This window comes from Neomonachus schauinslandi, chromosome 6 (genome assembly GCF_002201575.2).
Source record: "Neomonachus schauinslandi chromosome 6, ASM220157v2, whole genome shotgun sequence".
Classification (NCBI taxonomy): domain Eukaryota; kingdom Metazoa; phylum Chordata; class Mammalia; order Carnivora; family Phocidae; genus Neomonachus; species Neomonachus schauinslandi.
This window is the reverse complement of record NC_058408.1, coordinates 120274777-120296467: the sequence shown is the minus strand read 5'-3', so window position 1 is coordinate 120296467 and position 21691 is coordinate 120274777. Positions and strand designations below refer to the sequence as shown.

The 21691-nt window shown below is 39.6% G+C and overlaps 1 protein-coding gene across 4 annotated transcripts in view; it reads left to right on the top strand.

Annotated features, from left to right (window-relative positions):
* Window positions 1–21691, top strand: part of IDE (insulin degrading enzyme) — a 111056-nt gene that overhangs the window by 32073 nt on the left and 57292 nt on the right. For all 4 annotated transcript variants that reach the window (XM_044916107.1, XM_021700127.1, XM_021700126.1 and 1 more), the window contains exons 2-4: window positions 2735–2919; window positions 3927–4134; window positions 8642–8811. In XM_044916107.1, coding sequence (XP_044772042.1) covers window positions 2735–2919; window positions 3927–4134; window positions 8642–8811 — 563 coding nt within the window. The remainder of the gene's footprint in view (window positions 1–2734; window positions 2920–3926; window positions 4135–8641; window positions 8812–21691) is intronic.

Below are 21691 nucleotides of genomic sequence, written 5' to 3'. Positions count from 1 at the left end.
TGAAAATTATAAAAAATTTTATAAAAGGAATTGATAAGTTGTTTGGAAAAAAGAAAGAAGAGGATTAAAAAAAGAAGGAATGTGATCAGGCAGGAGACTAGAACAAAGCCATACACTAGAGATTTAGGGTATATTTTGATCTGTTAGAAGAAACTGTATCTCAAAATTTTAAAGAGAGAACAATTTATATATATATGCCAAAAATAAGGGTAACTGGGCGCCTGGGTGGCTCAGTTGGTTAAGCGACTGCCTTCGGCTCAGGTCATGATCCTGGAGTCCCGGGATCGAGTCCCGCATCGGGCTCCCTGCTCGGCAGGGAGTCTGCTTCTCCCTCTGACCCTCCCCCCTCTCATGTGCTCTCTCTCATTCTCTCTCTCTCAAATAAATAAATAAAATCTTTAAAAAAAAAAAATAAGGGTAACTACTATGAAGGGATAGAATATGACTCAAAATGAAAAATAAAAAATTTTTTAAAAAAGGGATTGATAAGATGTTGGTTGAAAAAGGGAAAAAGAAAAATGCAAAAAAAAAAAAAAGACAGTTAAAATAAAAAAAAAAAATCAACTTTGAAAGACTAAGGAATCATGGTAAAAAAAAGCCATGGATTCTATGTGCAGTATTCTCCTAGCGCTGGAGTTCTGCAGTTCTCATTGATCGGTAAACTTGGTCTTGGCTGGCTGTTCTTGCTGATATTCTGGGGGAGGGGCCTGTTGCCGTGGTTCCCAGTGTCTTTGCCGGAGGCGGAATTGCCCCCCCTTGCCTGGTCCAGGCTAAGTAATCTGCTGGGGTTTGCTCTAGGGAGCTTTTGTTCTCCCGCAAGCTTTCCCTACAGCTTTGGGGGAGGAGAGTGAAAATGGTGGCCTCCCAGTGTCTGCCCTGGAGGAGCGGAGAACTCAGGACCCTGCTCCTCTGTGAGCCCCCAGAGAAAAGCAGTCAATCACTCCCGTCTCCCTGGTCTCCGGCTGCACTGCATGCTCACCCGCCTGTGACCGAGCGTTTCTATTTCTGGCACCTGACTAGGTGTGGAGTCTCCAAACCCAGCAGATCCCTGCAGTGCGCTTCCGCGCTGCTCCTCCGGGGGGAGGAAGGTGAGTCTCCCCGGATCTGCCGCTTGTTGGGTCCCTGCTGGAGGAGCAATGGCCCGACTGTGCCGCGGATCAGGGTTTATGGCAACCCTGAGCTGAGAACCCGCGCCTGGGCTCCGTCTCAGCAGCCGGCTTCCCCGCTCCCATACCTGGGAGCTCTGCTGCACTCAGGCACCCCCGGTCTTTCTGTGACCCGAGGGTCCTGAGACCACATTGTCCCATGAGGGTTCCACCCCCTGCTTAGCCACCGGAGCGATGTCCCTCAGCGGAGCAGACTTCTAAAGTTCCGATTTTGTGCTCCGCGGCTCTATCACTTGCCAGAAGCGGCAGATGGAGGCCCCCTCCCCCACCGTTTATCCTCCCGAATATCGCCTCAGATTCACTTCTCCGCATGTCCTACCTTCCAGAAAGTGGTCGCTTTTCTGTTCAGAGAGTTGTTGCTTTTCTTTTCTTCGATCTCCTGTTGAGTTTGTAGGTGTTCAGAATGGTTTGATCCCTATACAGCTGAATTCCTCGAGAGGAAGGTATTCTGGTAAAAGCAAACTGAATTTTTCCTTCCCTTATTTTCCATATATTTTAACACGAAAAGTAAAGGTTTTATTGAAGATAATAATATGCCTATTTATGCCCCTTCTGATATACCTTTAAATCTTGGACGTCTATCAGTCTTTAAGGAGCAGACAGATCTATTTCTTTTATCTTCCAGGTAAGAAGAAAATATGCTAGCATAGGGTCATTTTTCCTCTGTAGTCTCAGATGTTTGGGGCTTTACCCGATTAGTCTATTGGCCTATTGATGATAAGAGGCTTATTTTTGTCTCTTGTATGATCCCCAACATAGACAAAAATAGCATATACTCTTAGTCTCAAAAATATACATAATCCCAGACTCTGGAACATCTCTTCCTTGCACTAATACCAGACAGTACTCCTACAGAATTCTGTGTGCTAACAGTCTCTTCCCATCTTGGTAACTCAGCTTTCCTAGAGAGGAAAGGAGAGGACTACTTCACCAGATTATAAAAATTACTTGGGATCCTTCCCACTTTTTGTTTGTATATACTTTTTCTTTCTTTCTTTTTTTTCTGCCTTCATAGTTTAGCCCAGGTGTCTTATTTGTATCAGGACTTCACAGGTTTTTTTTCTCATTGGTAATTGTCGTCCCCTATGTTCTGAGCATGTGCATATCAGACCCATGAGTTCTAGCTCTGTCCTATCTTTGAATATCATCAGGTTGAGCAATGTTTGGCTTGGTCCTATAATAACCTTTACACAACCTCACATCTTACTTTAGTAAATATTTCTGAAATATGTGGGGAAGTGGTTATTGGTAATTAAAAACCCATTCTAGGTCAGCCCACTGACCAGCTCATCACCCACCCTATCCTGTCTCAAATACCCATCCATCCCAGGTGCTCTCCTAGATCAAATAGGACTCCACAGAAACAATATTGTTAGCATTTCTCTAACAAGAATGAGGGGTAAGAGGGAAGAGAGGAATTAATACCCTGTAGATGAGTTATAAAAAAAGTTTTCTCCAGATATTTTTTTATCTGATGTTGTATTATATGGGTTTGCTTGATATTGTTCTTTATTCTTTAAAAAAAATTAAGCCACAATGCAAGAATTAATACTTTTTTTTCTTTTTAGTTTCCAAGAGAAGACTTACAGCAAGATGAATAATCCAGCTATCAAGAGACTAGGAAATCACATTATCAAATCTCCCGAAGACAAGCGAGAATACCGTGGGCTAGAGCTGGCCAATGGTATCAAAGTACTTCTCATCAGTGATCCGACCACGGATAAGTCATCAGCAGCACTTGATGTGCACATAGGTACAATTTAAATTGTGAATTGAGCTTGGTTCTGTTTTCTTGATCTAATGTTGAGATTTATTAGAACTCCATGTGTGTGCAAATAGACTTCCCAGTTACAGTTTGATCTACCTTACTTTGTACAATAGCCCTGTACAGCTATTGGCAATCTACATTTGTCAAAATCAAATAATCTTACATTTATTTACCAAGACATTTTGTTAGTTTCTCAGCTAAGGTGACCTAGCAGCAACGAAATTAATTCCAGTCCTTCAGTTAGCAGTGGTAATGCTTTCGCTTTTGTACACTTTTGGTACACTAGGAAATAATCATATTTTCTAGATTCTTGTGTGCACATTTCCTTTTAAATTTAATGTGGCTTTAATCAGTTGATTCTTACCTGTATGTACATCGGTGTGTTACTTTTTTTCCTCTCTGAAAAGCTTTTATTTAACTCAGTGGCATTTTAAAATTGAGGAAATAAGGTAATAACCATCATGTATTGAACAAATAATTATTGCCAAGTACAGCATAGTGCATTTTGCAAATATCATTTGATTTGAGTTCGCACAGCTCTCTAGAGTAGGTATATATAGAAAAAGTGACTGCGGCAAGATAAGGTATTGTGCTCACAGTTTCACAGTCAGCAGAGCTGGTAACCCTAAACCTACACTCTTAGCACTACACACTGTATTATCTCCTGCAATAAAATGTCAGAGCTAGAACGTTCTAGCTCTTATAAAACAGTGAATTCAACCCTTTCTTTTCCTCCAGTGTGATGTGTGAGGAAACTAATGTCCAGAGAGTTTAAGTAATCTGCCCAAAGTCACCAACTAATTAATATCAAAAGCTAAGGCTAGAATCGAAGCAGTACCCTTTTAGAGCAGCCTGTGCCTAACTTTCTCTTGACTGTGTGGTTGGAGTTGTCATGTTAATGGAAGTTCCACATCATCTGCAATCCATCTGTATTTTATAACTTTCAACATAAAAAAAAGATTTGTGGTATGTATTTTTTTCTTTTCTTTCAGGTTCATTGTCAGATCCGCCAAATATTGCTGGCTTAAGTCATTTTTGTGAACATATGCTATTTTTGGGAACAAAGAAATACCCTAAAGAAAATGAATACAGCCAGTTTCTCAGTGAGCACGCAGGAAGTTCAAATGCCTTTACTAGCGGAGAACATACCAATTACTATTTTGATGTTTCCCACGAACACCTAGAAGGTGCCCTAGACAGGTAATGCTGAATACCGTATGAATTTTCCAACTTTGTGCACTTTATTACATTAATAGTAGTAACAGTTACTATTTTTACAAAGATGTCTTCACAGCTTTATAGCTTAACAAAAAGTATTTTAACCGGTATTTCCCCCTGTGTTTTATAAAAAAGAAAAAAATAATGGGTGATATTATATATTTTGTGGTAGAGGAAAAATAATGGCGTGACTTTAAACCAGTCTTTAGCCCTACATATTTTATTGACTTATAAAATTCTCATCAGCTCTCCCCATTCTAACTGGTATTCCATATAAAGCATGTCATGAAGAATAAACTAGTAGTGTCATGGATTTCTTTTCAAACATGCTCCTATTCCAGAATGCTATAGTTACTCTAGTCTCGGATACTTAGTGGATATAGAATTTTTTTTTTTAATTGAAGTATAATAGACATTGTATTAGTTTCAGGTATATAACATAATGATTCAATATTTGTATACATTAGAAAATGATCACCATTATAAGTCTAGATACCATCTGTCATCATACAAAATTACAAAAAATTTTTTTCTTATGAGAACTTTTAAGATTTACTCTTTTGCAACTTTCAAGTTTGCAATGCCTTATTATGGACTATAGTTACCATGCCATACATTATATCCCCAGTGACTTTTCTAACTGGAAGTTTGTATCTCTTGACTCCTTTCACTCACCTCCTACATCCCCTTTCTTTTGACAACTGCCAGTCTGTTCTCTGTATTTATGAGTTTTGTTTTGTTTTTTTACATTCCACCTATACGTGAGATCATATTTGTCTTTCTCTGTCTGACCTATTTCATTTAGCATAATACCCCTAGGTCCATCCATGTTGTTGCAAATGGTAAGATTGCATTCTTTTTTTTTTTTTTTTTTTTACAGCTGAGTAATACTCCGTTGTGTATATACACTGCATTTTCTTTATCCATTCGTCCATCCATGGACATTTTGGTTGTTTTCATATCTTGGCTATTGTAAATAATGCTGCAGTGAACATAGGAGGGCTTATATCTTTTCAAATTAGTGTTTTTTTTCCCTTTGGATATACACCCAGAAGTGGAATTGCTGGATCATATGGTTGTTTTAGTTTTAATTTTTTGAGGGTTGTCGTCCACAGTGGCAGCACCAATTTACATTCCCACCAACACAGGGCTTCCTTTATCTCCACATTCTTGCCGACACTTGTTATTTCTTGTCTTTTTGATAATAGCCATTCTGGCTGGTGTGAGGTGATATCTCATTGTGTGACACAGAATGTTTTGACCAGCTGTTTCAACCCTGGGGACGTTTTGTGAAAGTATTTTCTGAGGCAAGCTCCATTAGGCCAATTTAATTTCTTGGTCAATTTTCTACACAGCTAACAATTTGTAATTTTTTGTCATATTAGTGATTTGACTCATTATCCAAAGTGTAATTTTTCCTTGATAACTTTTTATAGTTTTCTCTATTGCCAAGAAGGTGTAATTCTGCAACTTTTTGATGGGTCTGTAATGAATTTTGACTTAGCAGATTTAGTAATAGCTTTATTTGCTTACTTATATTAATAATAGTCATCACATTTTTTAAAAAACCTAGTAGTTTGACTTTATTCCTTAGTGGAAAGAACATTAACAGGGAAGAGACATGGGTTTGGGATACATAGCTGGGTCATAGTAGCCTGTTTCTTACTTATTCTAGTTATGTTTCAGTCTTTAGGCAGCAGCTTTGAGGTGTAATCATCTTTTGTATGTATTCCCAGAAGACTTCCATTAATGAGTTCCCTGGGATCATACACTGAATTTAATTTCCTGCTTTACAAATGCTACAGCAGATGTTCATTATAATCTCTGTATGATGGAGGATGTCTCTTACTTGACTCAGAGGATTAAAAAAAAAAATACTTGTATAAGAGCATCTTTTTTTTAAGATTTATTTTAGAGAGAGAACATGTGCGTGGAGGGAGGGCAGAGGGAAAGGGAGAGAGAATCTTAAGCAGACACTGCACTCAGCGCAGAGATGGTCATGGGGCTCCATCTCACGACCCTGAGATCATGACCTGAGCCAAAACCAAGAGTCTGACACTCAATGGATTGTGCCACCCAGGCACCTCATAAGAGCATCTTTTTAAAATATTGATTATACTGTGTCGTTATCATGACCCTTTTACTTGGACCTATCCAGCTATGATATGTAGCTTTTAGGCACTTTTCCCAGCTTAAGCATATTGAGATAGGTAAAAGAGCTTACATGTCCAGAAATATCTGTATCTATGTATCTTTGATTATAGACTCTAGATAGATGGAGTTTTCCTTTGGATTGGTATGTGTAAAGTGCTTAGCGCAGTATCGTATTTACTATGTGCATAAAATAAGTATCAAGTAGTGATTACAGTCTGTCTGGCAGCTGAACTGTGAGGTACAGTTGCTGAGATGTTAGGAGCCAGGAGCCTGTTAGGCCCTATTCAGACAGCCTCTGCTTGTGGCTTCATCTGAATTCTGGATCTTGTTTTTATAAGATGAGGTCTAAAGTTTCTTAAGATTCACTATATGAAATCATGCTTTAAATTGCAACCTGATGCAGGAGAGTTAACTTATAACTAAAGTTACTTTATTTTTTAAAAAAGATTTTATTTATTTATTTATTTGAGAGAAAACATGAGTGGGGGCAGGGTGGGGGAGGCAGAGGGAGAAGCAGACTCCCTGCTGATCAGGGATCCTGATGCAGGCTTGATCCCAGGACCCTGGGATCATGTTCTGAGCTGAAGGCAGACGCTTAATCAACTGGGCCAGCCAGGTGTCCCCCTAAAGTTATTTTAGTTTAAACTTTGGTACTACTACTAAAGGATAGCCTCAAGAGAAGCATTTGATTACTTATGTTAGAGTTACATGCCATGTTATTTGTTGAATCACTGGTTATTAAAATTTTTAAATTCTCTTAATATTTTATAAAAGCCCATAATTGTGTCTTTTTTTTTTAATAAAGATTTTTATTTATTTATTTGAGAAAGAATGAGAGAGAGCAAGCACATGAGAGGGGGGAGGGTCAGAGGGAGAAGCAGACTCCCTGCCGAGCAGGGAGCCCGATGCGGGACTCGATCCAGGGACTCCAGGATCATGACCTGAGCCGAAGGCAGTCGCTTAACCAACTGAGCCACCCAGGCGCCCCCATAATTGTGTCTTAGTCAAACTACTGTGTCATAGGATTTTCATTCCATTATTTTTTCCCCACTAGTTAAAGTTTGTTTTTCTCCATAAGAAGAAAAGATATTCAAATAGAGCCTTTAAAAAGTGGGTCACTTGGAGTGCCTGGGTGACTCAGTTGGTTAAGTGTCCGACTCTTGATCTCAGCTCAGGTCTTGATCTCATGGTCGTGAGTTTGAGCCCCACGTTGGACTCCATGCCCAGCGTGGCACCTACTTAAAAAGAAATTTTTAAAAATGTAGGTCACTTAGTTTGTCCTAAAATGTCTGAATCTTATTGCAGTTGCACCTAAAACTGTAAATTTAAGATTGATTTGCCCAAGAACTGTCACCTGCCTTTTCCTTTTTTGGAGAATTAGCTGTACATAAGAAGGAGTTTCATGACTTGCCAAATTGCATATCTTAAATAGATTGCTACAGTCTTTGTAAGTCTGCCTTGACTTTTTGCTGTTGTGATATTTTTACTTATATTAAGAAATATATATTTGGTTTTTCTGTCTATTCCTGGCCCATACCTCATAAAACCCTTGGAATTTCCTAAATGATGAGAGTATTAAAGGTGTCTTTTGGTATGTTAATAAGGTGACTTTGGGGAAGCCCTTAGGTAACCTGAGGGGGGCTGGTTTCCAGGGCAACTAGCCCTGTGATTGGAAGGTTGGAACTTTCACTCCTGTCCCTAGACCTTCCAGGAGTGGGAGGAGGGGCTGGAGTTCAGTCACCAATGGCTTGTGATTTAATCAGTCATGCTCACGTAATGAAGCCTCCATAAAAACCCAAGAGGACAGGGTTTGCAGAACTTCTAGGTTGGTGAAAACATGGAGGTTAGGGAGAGTGGCCTCCATGCCTCTTCCTGTGTACCTTGCCCTGTGCATCCTTTCCATCTGGCTATTCCTGAATTACATCCTTTTATAATAAACTGGTAATCTAGTAAGTAAAACATTTCTCTGAGTCCTGTGAGCTGCTGTAGCAAAATAATTGAACCAGAGGGGGTGGTGGCAACCTCTGATCTGTAACCAGTTAGTTAGACCCAGGTACAACGTGGACTTGGGATTGGCATCTTAAGTGTGTCGACTGAGTGTATTTTCACTAATATCCCTGGGGTAGATTGATTTCTCTGAATTTACACATGTCCAGTATTTTTCTTCTGTTACTTGGAACTTATTTCGCATTTCTTTTCTCTTGGTAGCAATGGTAGTTTTTTTGGTTCTGTAGAATTCATATTTCTTATCTGTTAAATTTCAAACATATTTTTTTAAAGGCCACTCTTTTAAAATAACAGCTTTTGAATTGTTAATTATGTTTCACACCCTTAGGTTTGCACAGTTTTTCCTGTGCCCCTTATTTGATGAGAGTTGCAAAGACAGAGAGGTGAATGCAGTTGATTCAGAACATGAGAAGAATGTGATGAACGATGCCTGGAGACTCTTTCAGTTGGAAAAAGCTACGGGGAATCCCAAACATCCCTTCAGCAAATTTGGGACAGGTTTGTCAACAGCGGCTTTCATGCATTAGTTTTCTCTGACCTCATTTAAACCCATGGCCTCTTTTCACAGTATTGTATTTTACAGTTCAGATTAGAGGATTTTAGAACTCCCCATTCCTAGTACCCTGTTCTTTATAAACTCACAGTCCTGAGAAAAAGTTGTTCTATTGTTGGTACTCCCTATTATTGCTTACCGTACCCCTACACTTAATGTTATCTGTCTGGTCCCTGTGTAGGCATTTATATTTGTGGCTTGTGACCTGAAATGAGGCTTAAGCTTAGGTGTATGAGCTTCATGGAGAAAGTGATGGGTTATTAAGAAGAGTGATCCACTATGAAGCAAGTTTGTTGGATAAGAAGATATAAAATGGAATTCAGAGTTTAGAAGCAGTAAGAGTGAAGTCACTCTAACAGGTGACTAGCATTTTGGCTGGTAGTTCAAAAAGATGTCAAATGGGCTCTTGGCAATGGACTTCATACATAAAATTTGGGATGATATTCTCAAAATTATGGTAATAATGACCTAAGCAATTATTTAACCCTCTAGAGGACTACTCTGGCCATCATTCAAACAGGGGTCTGAATGTTTAAGGAGCACAGCAGTTAGAGGTGTGAATAGAGGTTAAGTAGCATTTCAAAGAGAGAATAGATCCTTGTATTCTGAAGTCTACTTTCCAAATACAAGTGCTTTTTTTTTTTTTTTAAAGATTTTATTTATTTATTTGACAGAGAGAGACACAGCAAGAGAGGGAACACAAGCAGAGGGAGTGGGAGAGGGAGAAGCAGGCTTCCCGTGGAGCAGGGAGCCCGATGTGGGACTCGATCCCAGGACCCTGGGATCATGACCTGAGCCGAAGGCAGTCGCTTAACCAACTGAGCCACCCAGGCGCCCTAGAAGTGCTTTTTTTAATGCTCACTTCAAGGCTTGTTGAATTGTCTTGCTCCCATCACCTCCACCTCTACTCCCTACACATGCTTAGCATCCCTCATGGGGATGCCTCTGTGGGAGCTTGAACGATGTAGAAGACACTAGGTCCCTGCTCTCAGAGTGCTGCAATCTCCTGGAAAGAGATTAGAGGTGGGGATGACAGGGAGTAGAATAACATCAGTGTGGGGATTCTGATTTCATAATTGTACCCTTTTTCTTTATTCAATTTTTCATTAAAAAGTACATGTTTAATTTAAATATTTAAACAGTGCAAAAGTCCTTTTAAAAAAAAAAGCAAAAACAAAAACTCTCTTTTCCTCATCTACTCCTGCCAGTCCCACTCACCAGATGTAATCGTTGTTAACAGGTTGCTATGATTAAAATACTGCTTTAGGGATTATAAAATGGCATAAAAATAATAGATTGTTCAGTGCACTTACAAATTTATGCATCTTATATAACTTAATTTGGGAACGTTTTTTAAGACTATAAAGACAGCTTTCTTTCAGTTTGGATACCATTCCAGTATATCCCAACAGCAGCCAGGGAATTAGCATAGCTTTGCAGAATTAGAAGGAGTTTTGTTTTTTTTTTAAGTTTATTTATTTATTTTTTAGTAATTGCTACACCCAACGGGCACAAACTCCATGACCCCAAGAGTAAGAGTCACATGCTCTTCTGACTGAGCCATCCAGGTGCCCTGAATTAGGCGTTTTTATTTATTTATTTATTTATTTTTTAAAAAGGATTTATTATTTTAGAGAGAGAAAGAGGGAACAAGCAGGGGGAGGGGCAGAGGGAGAGGAAGAGAGAATTATAGGAGTTTTTAAACATTGTGACTAGAAGCAGTAATATTATATTCTTTAGACTTACCGTACTTGGCACTCAATGCCAACATCATTGCTAAGATGAATACTGTGGTCCCTAAAATGTCTATGTAATGCTGAGTTGTTTGAAGGTAGCTTTTGGGTGCACCTAGGTGGCTTAGTTGGTTAAGTATCCGACTCTTGATTTGGGGGCTCAGGTCATGATCTCAGGGTTGGGAGAGATTGAGTCCCATGTCAGGCTCTGTGCTGGTGTAGAGCCTACTTAAGATTCTCTCTCTCCCTGTCCCTCTGCTCCTCCCCGCACCCCCCAAAAAAGAAAGAAAGGTGGCTTTTGTAGAGAACGTCGGCATGCGTGGTGTATCGAGAAGGGGCTGTGAGTTGTAAAAAAAACCAGATTTCAAAATAATTACATCCAAATGGTTGTTGTCCTTTAAGTAGTCTCTCTGGTAGGGTAGATTACTTACGCCAACAATGCCGCTATTGTGCAGAACATGTTGGAGCTCCTCTTTGAGAGTTGCTTTCTTTTAAATAGCCTCACTGGTGACAGATCATAATCAGCATAATCAGGAAGCAGCCACAGATCTTCCAGAAATAAATCCGGTGAATAAGACGGGTGATATTACTTCTGGTCACAAGCAAGGAACAATCTTAAAATGTTCTAGAGGAAGGTTTTAGGAGTGATGGGTGAAGAGAAACATTGAATGGTCATATATGTGTGGATGGATTCTGAGGGCATGCTTGTTTTTAATAAACCACCGACAAGGCTGGGCAGTTAGTGAAGTATGAGGTAATATAAACAGTTAAGAGATGACTAAGCCAGACTCAGTACTAAAGTACAGAAAATGTGATAGAAGTAATGCAAATGCCAAGTTACCTTCTGATTTTAGATAGTATAGTTTCTAGGGGCGCCTGGGTGGTTCAGTTAAGTGTCCAACTCTTGGTTTGGGCTCAGGTCATGATCTCAGGGTCATGAGATTGAACCCCGCATCAGGCTCCGTGTTCAGCAGGGAACTCAGTTTATTTGAGATTCTCTCCCGCTGACCCTCCCCCTACTCGTGCAGGCACACGCACTCACATGCACGCTCGCTCTCTCTAAAGTAATCTTTTTAAAAAAATGATTTTTAAAAGAAGTATAAACTAACATTGAACTTTTTGGAGTAGAGGTTCTGTCCATTTTTAAGGTCACAGATATGTTTGGAAACATGATGGAAGCTATATACCCTCACCCTAGAAATACACATATAACATTTTATAGAAGTGATCCTTGAAAAAGAATCCTTGTCAGAAATTTATAGTTTACTTTTTTACTTTTAGTGACTTCAGATGTTTCTGTGAATGTGGGTCATTTTCTCCATCAAGGGATTAGGACTTATTATGTTAATAATAATAATAATAATACTTAAAATATTAAAATAAATTTAAAACATTTTTTATTTTTTTAAAAAGATTTTATTTATTTGACAGAGAGACAGCGAGAAAGGGAACACAAGCAGGGGGAGTAGGGAGAGGGAGAAGCAGGCTTCCCGCTGAGCAGGGAGCCCAATGCGGGGCTCAATACCAGGACCCTGGGATCATGACCTGAGCGGAAGGCAGACTCTTAACGACTGAGCCACCCAGGTGCCTCTAAAACATTATTACTTAGATAAAGATAACAGGAAAAGCTGAGTATTTTTAAATGAACAAAAGCATTGTGCTATTTATTTTTAAGAAAACCTTACAGTAAGATGTTTGGCCTTTATAGTGGTTTTTCATGCTTCAAAATAGTATAGATCAGTTGCTTTCAAACTTTTTTGTATACAATACACTGTAAGAAGCATGTTTTACTTAGCAACTCAGAGCACATATATGTGTGTTTGTGTAAGCAGCTAAAATGAAAGTTTTACTAAACAATATCTAATATCTTGGTCCCTCTGTTATATTCTTTCTTAAAAAAAAAAAAATTCTGGTCTGCCAATACATGAAATTTATTTCATTATAATCAATAGGTCCCAACCCAAGTGTTAGGCAGTCATTTTGGTGGGCTTAGAAAAAGCATCTGTTAAAGCTTAGCACTTGTTCATGAACAAAAACAGCAGGAGGGGTGCCTGGGTGGCTCAGTTGATCAAGTGTCCCGGTTCTTGATTTCGACTCAGGTCATGATCTCAGGGTCCTGAGATCAAGCCCCACTGGGCGTGGAGCCTGCTTAAGATTCTCTCTCTCTTCCTCTCCCTCTGCCCTCCCTCCCCATCCCAGCTTGTGTGCGTGCACATGTGCATGCACGTGTTCTCTCTCCAAAAACAAACAACAACAAACTCTTGAGCCAATAAAACCCTGCACCAAACATAATTAATGATGGGGTTTCAAAAGGATTTCCATTGAAAGGCAAAAACAAAACAGGAATACTGTGTAATCACTTTTTCGTTCAGCTACCATATTATAGTTACTAATCATTGCAATAAGGGAAGGCAATGTGATATGTAAGAGGTATAAAGGAAGCAAAAGAAGACTTACTCCATGATTGTCTGCATAAAAATATTCAAGCAAATCTTTAGATCAATCATTAAAAATAAGATAATTCGTCAAGATTGCCAAAAGACAAGAAACACTAAAATTGCATTCTTTTATCAATAGTAATCAATTAGAAAAACGTTACAGGAAAAGTGATTTCACTTACAGTATAAAAATATCTATAAGGTATTTAGAAATAAATCTAACAAGAGGTGCAAGAAATACATAGTGCATATGAAAGAATACCTGAGTAAGTGGGAAGATAAACCATGTTCATGAATGGATAAACTCAGCATCACACAGACGTAAGTTCACAAATTTATCTTAATCCACTGCAGTGCCAGTTGAAAGCCCTAGTTTTGTTTTGTTTGTTTGAGGAACCTGATAATCTGATTATAAAATTAGTAAGAAAGAGGGGTGCCTGGGTGACTCAGTTGGTTGAGCATCTGACTCTTGGTTTCAGGTCAGATCATCATCTCGGGGTTGTGAGATTGAGCCCAGTGGCAGGCTCCCTGCTCAATGGGGAATCTGCTTGAGATTCTTTCTCTCCCTCTCTCTCTGCCCCCCCCCATCTCCCCCGCTTGTGCGTGCTCATGCTGTCTCTCTAAAATAAATAAATCTTAAAAAAAAAATTAGAAAAAGTAAAGGGCCAAGAATAGCAAAGATGCTTTTGAAGAACAACAAAGAAAGGACTAATTCTACCAGATACCAACACTTACTATTAAGGTCTTATTGTTACAGTAGTGGAACTGGTGTAAGAATACAGGAAGATAACAGATTATAGACCCTAGAAATACACCTACACATATATGGAAATTTGACCTAAGACAGAGGTATGTTACAAGAGGTGAAGAAAGGGGAATTACCCGTGTAGAAATAAGTAAAATTAGATGCTCATCTCATACCATACACAAAGATAAATTCCAGGTCAATTAGACCTAATTATGGAAAGAAAACTTCACAACTTGTAGAAGAAAATACAGATTTTTTTTCATCTTAAGAAAAGTGTTCTTAAAAGGGGGAAAAAAAAAGAGACAAACCAAAAAACAGATTCTTAACTATAGAGAACAAACTGGAATTGATGGTTACCAGAGGGGGGTTGGGTGGGGATGGGTGAAATAGGTGAAGGGGATTAAGTATACACTTACCATGAAGAACACTGAGTAGGGGCGCCTGGGTGGCTCAGTTGGTTAAGCAACTGCCTTCGGCTCAGGTCATGATCCCAGGGTCCTGGGATCGAGCCCCACATCGGGCTCCCGGCTCAGCGGGAAGCCTGCTTCTCCCTCCCCACTCCCCCTGCTTGTGTTCCTGCTCTCGCTGTCTCTGTCTCTGTCAAATAAATAAATAAAATCTTTAAAAAAAAAAAAAAAAAAGAACACCGAGTAATGTACAGAATTGTTGAATCACTATACTGTACACCTGAAACTAATATAACCCTTTATTTTATTTATTTATTTTTAAAGATTTTATTTATTTATTCATGAGAGAGAGAGAGAGAGAGGCAGAGGGAGAAGCAGGCTCCCAAGGAGCAGGGAGCCCGATGCGGGACTTGATCCCAGAACCCTGGGATCATGACCTGAGCCGAAGGCAGACGCTTAACCATCTGAGCCACCCAGGTGCCCTAATATAACCCTTTATGTTAACTATATTGGAATTAAAATTTTTTTAAAGTGTTATTAAGCACACAAAGCACAAATCATATCTTTTAGAGATAAAGATAAGTCATAGGTTTAAAGATAAATTTGACTTCATTAAAATGTTAAATTTCTGGGGGCGCCTGGGTGGCTCATTCGTTAAGCGTCTGCCTTCAGCTCACTCAGGTCATGGTCCCAGGGTCCTGGGATTGAGCCCCACATCGGGCTCCCTGCTCGGCGGGAAGCCTGCTTCTCCCTCACCCAATCCCCCTGCTTATGTTCCCTCTCGCTGTGTCTCTCTCTGTCAAATAAATAAATAAAATCTTAAAAAAAAAAAGAAAGAAAAAGTCCCGATAGTTTTTTTATTATTATTATTATTTTTAAAGATTTTATTTATTTATTTGACAGAGAGATAGAAAGAGCAGGAACACAAGCAGGGGGAGTGGGAGAGGGAGAAGCAGGCTTCCCGCCAAGCAGGGAGCCCGATGTGGGACTCGATCCCAGGACTCTGGGATCATGACCTGAGCCGAAGGCAGACGCTTAACGACTGAGCCACCCAGGCGCCCAGTTTTATTATTTTTTTAAAGATTTTATTTATTTGAGAGAGAGAGAGAGAACACGTGCACTAGCAGGGGGGAGGGGCAGAGGGAGAAGGAGAAGCAGGCTCCAACTTAGGGCTTGAACTCCCAACCCTGAGATCAAGACCTGAGCTGACATCAAGAGTGGGACACTCAACCGACTGAGCCACCCAGGTGCCCCTTGTTATTTTATTTTTTAATTTTTAATTTTATTTTTCCCTGATTTTTTTTTTTTAAAGATTTTATTTATTTATTTGAGAGAGAGAGAATGAGAGACAGAGAGCGAGAGGGAGGAGGGTCAGAGGGAGAAGCAGACTCCCTGCCGAGCAGGGAGCCCGATGCGGGACTCGATCCAGGGACTCCAGGATCATGACCTGAGCCGAAGGCAGTCGCTTAACCAACTGAGCCACCCAGGCGCCCCTATTTTTCCCTGATTTTAATGATTTGAACATCTTTTTAATGCTTACTCGAATGCCCTCTTCTGTAAACTCCATATCCTTTGCCTGTTTCTCTAATGAGCTGTTTTATCTTTTACTTATTTACTTACAGAAGTTTTTATGTTATATGCTTTGCAAATCTCTTCACTGGGTGTGTGGATTATCTTTTGCTTTTAGGTCTACTGAACAGAAATTTAAATTTTTTTTTTTTAACGATTTTTTTATTTATTTGACAGAGAGAGACACAGCGAGAGAGGAAACACAAGCAGGGGCAGAGGCAGAGGGAGAAGCAGGCTTCCCGTGGAGCAGGGAGCCTGATGCGGGGCTCGATCCCAGGACCCTGGGAACATGACCTGAGCCGAAGGCAGATGCTTAACGACTGAGCCACCCAGGCGCCCCTAAATTTTTTTTTTAAAGATTTTATTTATTTATTTGACAGAGAGACACAGCGAGAGGGAACAAGAGAGAAACAACTTTAGTCATTGTGCACAAGGGAACATATACAAGAATGCTCAAGAAGCATTTTTTGAGCTAGTGAAAAGTAGGAAATGACTTAAAATGACTGTCAACAGTTGAATAAATTAATATATTTTGGTCTGTTAATACAGTGGAATATTCTATAAAAGTTAGAATGAGTGAACTAGGGCTCCTGGGTGGCTCAGTCGTTAAGCGATCTGGGATTGAGCCCCACATCAGGCTCCCTGCTCCACAGGAAGCCTGCTTCTCCCTCTCCCACTCCCCCCTGCTTGTATTGCCTCTCTTGCTATGTCTCTCTAAATTCAAACTGAATTCTCCTGAAGGGTAGGTAGGATTGTCTTAAGCAGAAGGAGAACCATTCAAGAGGAAAACTATTATTTATTGTATGAATATTAAACACCACACACTGGGTGGGTATTCTACCTAATAAGATTTCACTTAACCTTCACCACCAATACTGAAATTTCATCACGCCCTTTGACAGATGCCGAAACGAACTGAGAGAGGGCATGAAGGGAGAGGGAAGTAGGGGGATAATAGAAGTTTCTGTGTAGGTTAGAAGATTTGATATCAAGTGGTCTTGACTCAGAGCCTGTGTTCTTTGCCATAATGTTAACTTGGCCCCCAAAACTGTGACAAGAAGAAAAAACTAAGGAATGAGCCCAGTGTCTTTTAGAGCACATGACTTAGAATCATTTAGTTATAACAAAGGACACTTTTCCATAGGAAGAGGAAGGAACAGAGTAGGAAAATGGATTAGAACTGAAAAATATGAAATATAAACCAGAAGGTATTTGAATGACTCCTGATCTTGGGATGATGATAATGACACAAAATCAGACCCTGATAACAGTAGATAATGACTCTTTTAAAAAACAACAAAAATAACATTATCACTAATCTCCAATATCTAGTTTTCAAATTTCTAGTTGTCTCATAAAAAATATATAATTTTTAAGTTTATTTGGATTAGGGTCCACATAATGTTGAAATGTTAGCAATTGATAGGTTTTTAAATATTTTTTGGTCTGTAGGTATAGTTTCATCCTTCATCTCCTTCCCCTTACCCCCCTAGAATTTATTTATTGAAGGATTAGGTTGGTTGCTGTATAGCACTTTTCATAGCCCAGATTTTCCTTCATGCATCCCAACAATGTAGTTTAACATATTCCTCTGACCTCTGTCACAATTTCCACAAATTGGCAGTTGGGGTTTTTTGGACAAGACTTCATAGGTGGTGATGTGTTCTTCCATCAGGGGCATATAAGGTCTAGTTGTCTCTCTATTTGTAGTGTTGCAACCATTGATCCTCAATGCATCGCCTCCCTAATTCTAATTTGGTTATTTCTCCTCCTATTTGAATAGTAGTTGTTATAGGAAAGGCAGGACAAATGCTTGATTCAGTCCCTTCATTTACAGTTTTCAGGATAATGAGTTGGTTGCCTAGCATCCTTGAATGATGACTCATTTGTTTGGACATTACAAATATTTGATATGTTTCAGCCCACTTAGTCATTTAATATTTCCTGAGTTTTATGTTGTTACTGTCTTGTTTTTTTCCTTGCTAGGATATGTGTCTCTGGAAAACTAGAAATTTACGGAAATCCAGAACTGGATTAATCAAGTGGACAGGTGCTTTATTAGGGCCTTTGTGAGGTTTTCACTTACAGTCCTGTGTCATAACTTGCATCTTGTACTTGAATGTACTAACCCAGGGGCAGGAGAACTGCCCTTTTTAATTCTGTAGGAAAAATCATATGTGTCTCAAAAGGCTTTAGTCTCTTCCAGAATTTTTAGAAGATTTTACAGCAGGACGAAAGAACTTTTTTAGAAAAAAAGATTTATAATACAGTCAGTCCTTGAACAGTGTGGGAGTTGCACAGTCCCCTATCGGAGCCAGCCAGGTTGCCCCTCTTGTGTAACTTTTGACTCCCTAAAAACTTAACTACTAATAGCCTATGTGGACCAGAAGCCTTACCGATAACATAAACAATCAGTTAACACAGATTTTGTATGTTGTATGTATTGTATACTGTATTCTTAAAGTAAGCTAGAAAAAAAATGTTAAAATCATAAGAGAAAGTACATTTATAGTATTTAATTGTATTTATTTACACACGTACTGTATTTATTGAAAAAAAGTCCGCGTAAGAGTGGATCTGTGAAGTTCAAACCCATGTTGTTCAAGGGTCAACTGTAATTTCAAGTAACTAGCTTTAGATAATACTAACTTTTAGAATCTTGGGTTTTCAGAGAACGTTTAAGATTTTCATGGTTATAACTGTCAAGTTGACCTTTCCTTGAAAACCTTATCAGACATACGGTCGGAGACAGCTTTAGATTCTAAAACAGATTTCTAAAACTTCAAACTCAGTCTTTCCTACAATGTAAGGAATATATTCCTGGCTTCAGAAATTTCCAGGAAAATCAGTATTTGTATCAGTACGAGTTTGTAAGCTTTTCTCTTTTTAATAGAATTTAAAGTAGTTGTTACAGTGAAAGTGTAAGATCGTATTTACTGAGTTTTATAGTTTACAAAACCTTTTTCATCTCCATTATCACTTTTCACCAGCTTCACAACAACCCAGGTTAATATTAAATAATTATGGTCTGACAGGGGCTATGCTAAGCCTTTACACGGACTATTCATTTAATCCTAGCAATCCGTGAGGTTGGTTCTCTTATTATTCTTAGTTACATATAAGGAAGCTGGGGCCTAGTGAGGTTAAGAAACTTGCCTGTGTCTCACAGCTGGGAGACAGAGGAGTCAGGGATTGAGCCCCAGCTCTTAACAACTGGGCATGTATCCATATTGCCCCTATTTTGCAGATCAAATAAATGACCCCTTGGAGATATTGAGAGGCTTTTCCAAGGTTGTTTAATTGATACATGATGGAGTCAGGACAGGAAACCCTGACTCTCCCATCTGCCAAGCCAGTGTACTCTCCAGCGGGCCCAGAGTGGAAGTGTCCCAGTCAACAGCCCTGATGTCCTCAGTCCACTGCTGAGCCAGAAAGGTAGGCGTCAGGGTTTTGGTAGCGGCATTTCAGTTTGCTAGGAATGACCTCGCTGAGTTAGCACTAAATTAGGACAGTATGTGTCTAGAGACTGAACTGGTTGATATTTGGTATCCCAGCCATATTCACATTGTTCTCCATGCATGGATTCTTAGGTAGAGGAAAGTCTTCTAGACCATTCACTGAGCTTTCTTCTCTACTTCAGTGCCATGGTTTCTGTGATAATGTCAGAAGCCAGGTTTCCTTCCTACAGTTCACATCGTAACAGCAGTAGCTGCTGTTTATTGTGTTTATTTTGTTAATACATCAAGTATCCTATTGAATACGTTAACATTTTTACAGATTTATTATGTCATAAAAGAGGTTCAAAAGCATTTGCCAGATCATTCTCTACATAGTACTTAAAGACACAGAGCATTACAAATACAGCTTGAGCATCTGATGTACTCTTCTCCACTTGCATTTTCCCCCCTGCTTCTGGGACATAACCACTACCTTAAGTTTGGTGACTGTCAAGTCTTACGTGTTTTTTTTTTTTTAAATATCGCTAGTCATAGGTGCCTCGTTAGCGCATTAGGTAGCGCGTCAGTCTCATAAATATCGCTAGTCATATATTTACCAATAAGGAATATGTTCTATAGTTTTTAGTTTTACAAAAATGGTATTTTATTGTGAGTAATCTCTGCCACTTGTATTTTTTCATTCACCATTATATTTGTAAGAGTTGGTGAATGTACCTCTGGTGAGTTTTTAAATTTTCATTGCTGCTATTTGAAAAATTCATTGACTATATCACTGTTTATCTGTTTTCCTGTTATAGAATAGTGCTGCTGTGAGCAGTCTTGTACATGTGTCCTTCTGCACAGAGTTCTTTAGGGCACATGTATCCAGCAGTGGAATTACTGTGTAGTAGAGTATGTACCTCTTCACATTCAGTAGATACTGCCAAATTGTGGCTTATAGCAGTTGATTCAGCTTATACTTTCTCTTGCAGTGGCTGAGTTCTCATTTCTCTGCATCCCTAAACAGCAGTTGCTGTCATCAGACTTTCGTATTTTTGCTGTTTATTGAATGTTAAATATTACTCGTAAGCTTTTTTATATGAATTTTTTTTCTAATTTGGTGTAAACCTACCAGTGTCAGAATCGGGATTGAGCCTAAGAGAAGTAAAGTAACTTGTTTAAGGTCATGCAGCCAGAAGATGGCTGAGGCTGGATTAGGGAGGGGAGAGCTCTGTGAACACCAAAGCCGGTACCTGTTCCTTCGCAGCTCTCTGCGTAAGGGTCTCTCACTCTACCTTGAGGTTGGTCTGCCACCAACACTAGCAGAGCCCAGTTGATGTAGGACTAATTACGGAGTTCTGTGCGTTATGTCCTGCTTTTCCTTTCATTTCCTCATCTCACTGTTTCTTGAGAAATTCCATTAGTAGCCTTCCTGTTTTTAGTAAACTCTTTTAAAGGATTTATTATAAAAGGATTAATAAACTTAACGGCAAGCCTGTTTGGCCCATTTGTTTTTTGGATTTTTAAAATTATTATGGGGTGCCTGGGTGGCTCAGGCGGTTGAGCATCTGCCTTCAGCTCAGGTCGTGATCTCAGGGTCCTGGGATTGAGCCCTGCGTTGTGCTCCCTGCTCAGTGGGGAGTCTGCTTCTGTGTGCTCTCTCTCTCTCTCAAGTAAATAAATAGAAAGTCTTTAAAAAAAATAAAATTTGGGGGGCACCTGGGTGGCTCAGTCGTTAAGCGTCTGCCTTCGGCTCAGGTCATGATCCCAGGGTCCTGGGATCGAGCCCCGCATTGGGCTCCCTGCTCCGCGGGAAGCCTGCTTCTCCCTCTCCCACTTGCCCTGCTTGTGTTCCTGCTCTTGCTCTGTCTCTCCCTGTCAAATAAATAAATAAAAAATCTAAAAAATAAAATAAAATTTTTATTATATTTACAAAACAGTACCCATTTATTAGCTCCTAGTTTTATAGGTCCGAAGTCTGGCATGGCATGGAATTCTCTGCTCGGGGTATCACAAGGCTGAAACCAAGACATTGACGTCATAAAGTTCCCATTTGGGAAAAACATCTTCCAAGGTCATTCTTAATCATTGGCAAAATTCAGTTCCTTTTAGCCATAAGACTGAGATCACCATTTCCATGCTGGCTGTCAACCAGGGGCTGCTCTGAGCTCCTAAATGTCACCTGCATTCCTTGCTACATGGTCCCCTCTGGCCGTGATGGTGTGCTGGTCAGTTCTTTTTTACTCTTTGAATCTTTGACTTCTTCCTCTGCCACTTGCCAGGGAAAATGCTTTGTATATATATAGATTTATTATTTTAAAAACTATTTTGGTTGGCTCATCATACCTCGTATCCGTGTTTCTCTGTCAATGGATTGAGAGCTGACTGTCCTGATCCCAAGAGAGTCATAGTGGAGAACCTCTTCCTCTTTCTGAATTGGGTACCTCTGAGGATATGCAACTGCCATGCTGGGTTGTGTTCCCAAATGGACTG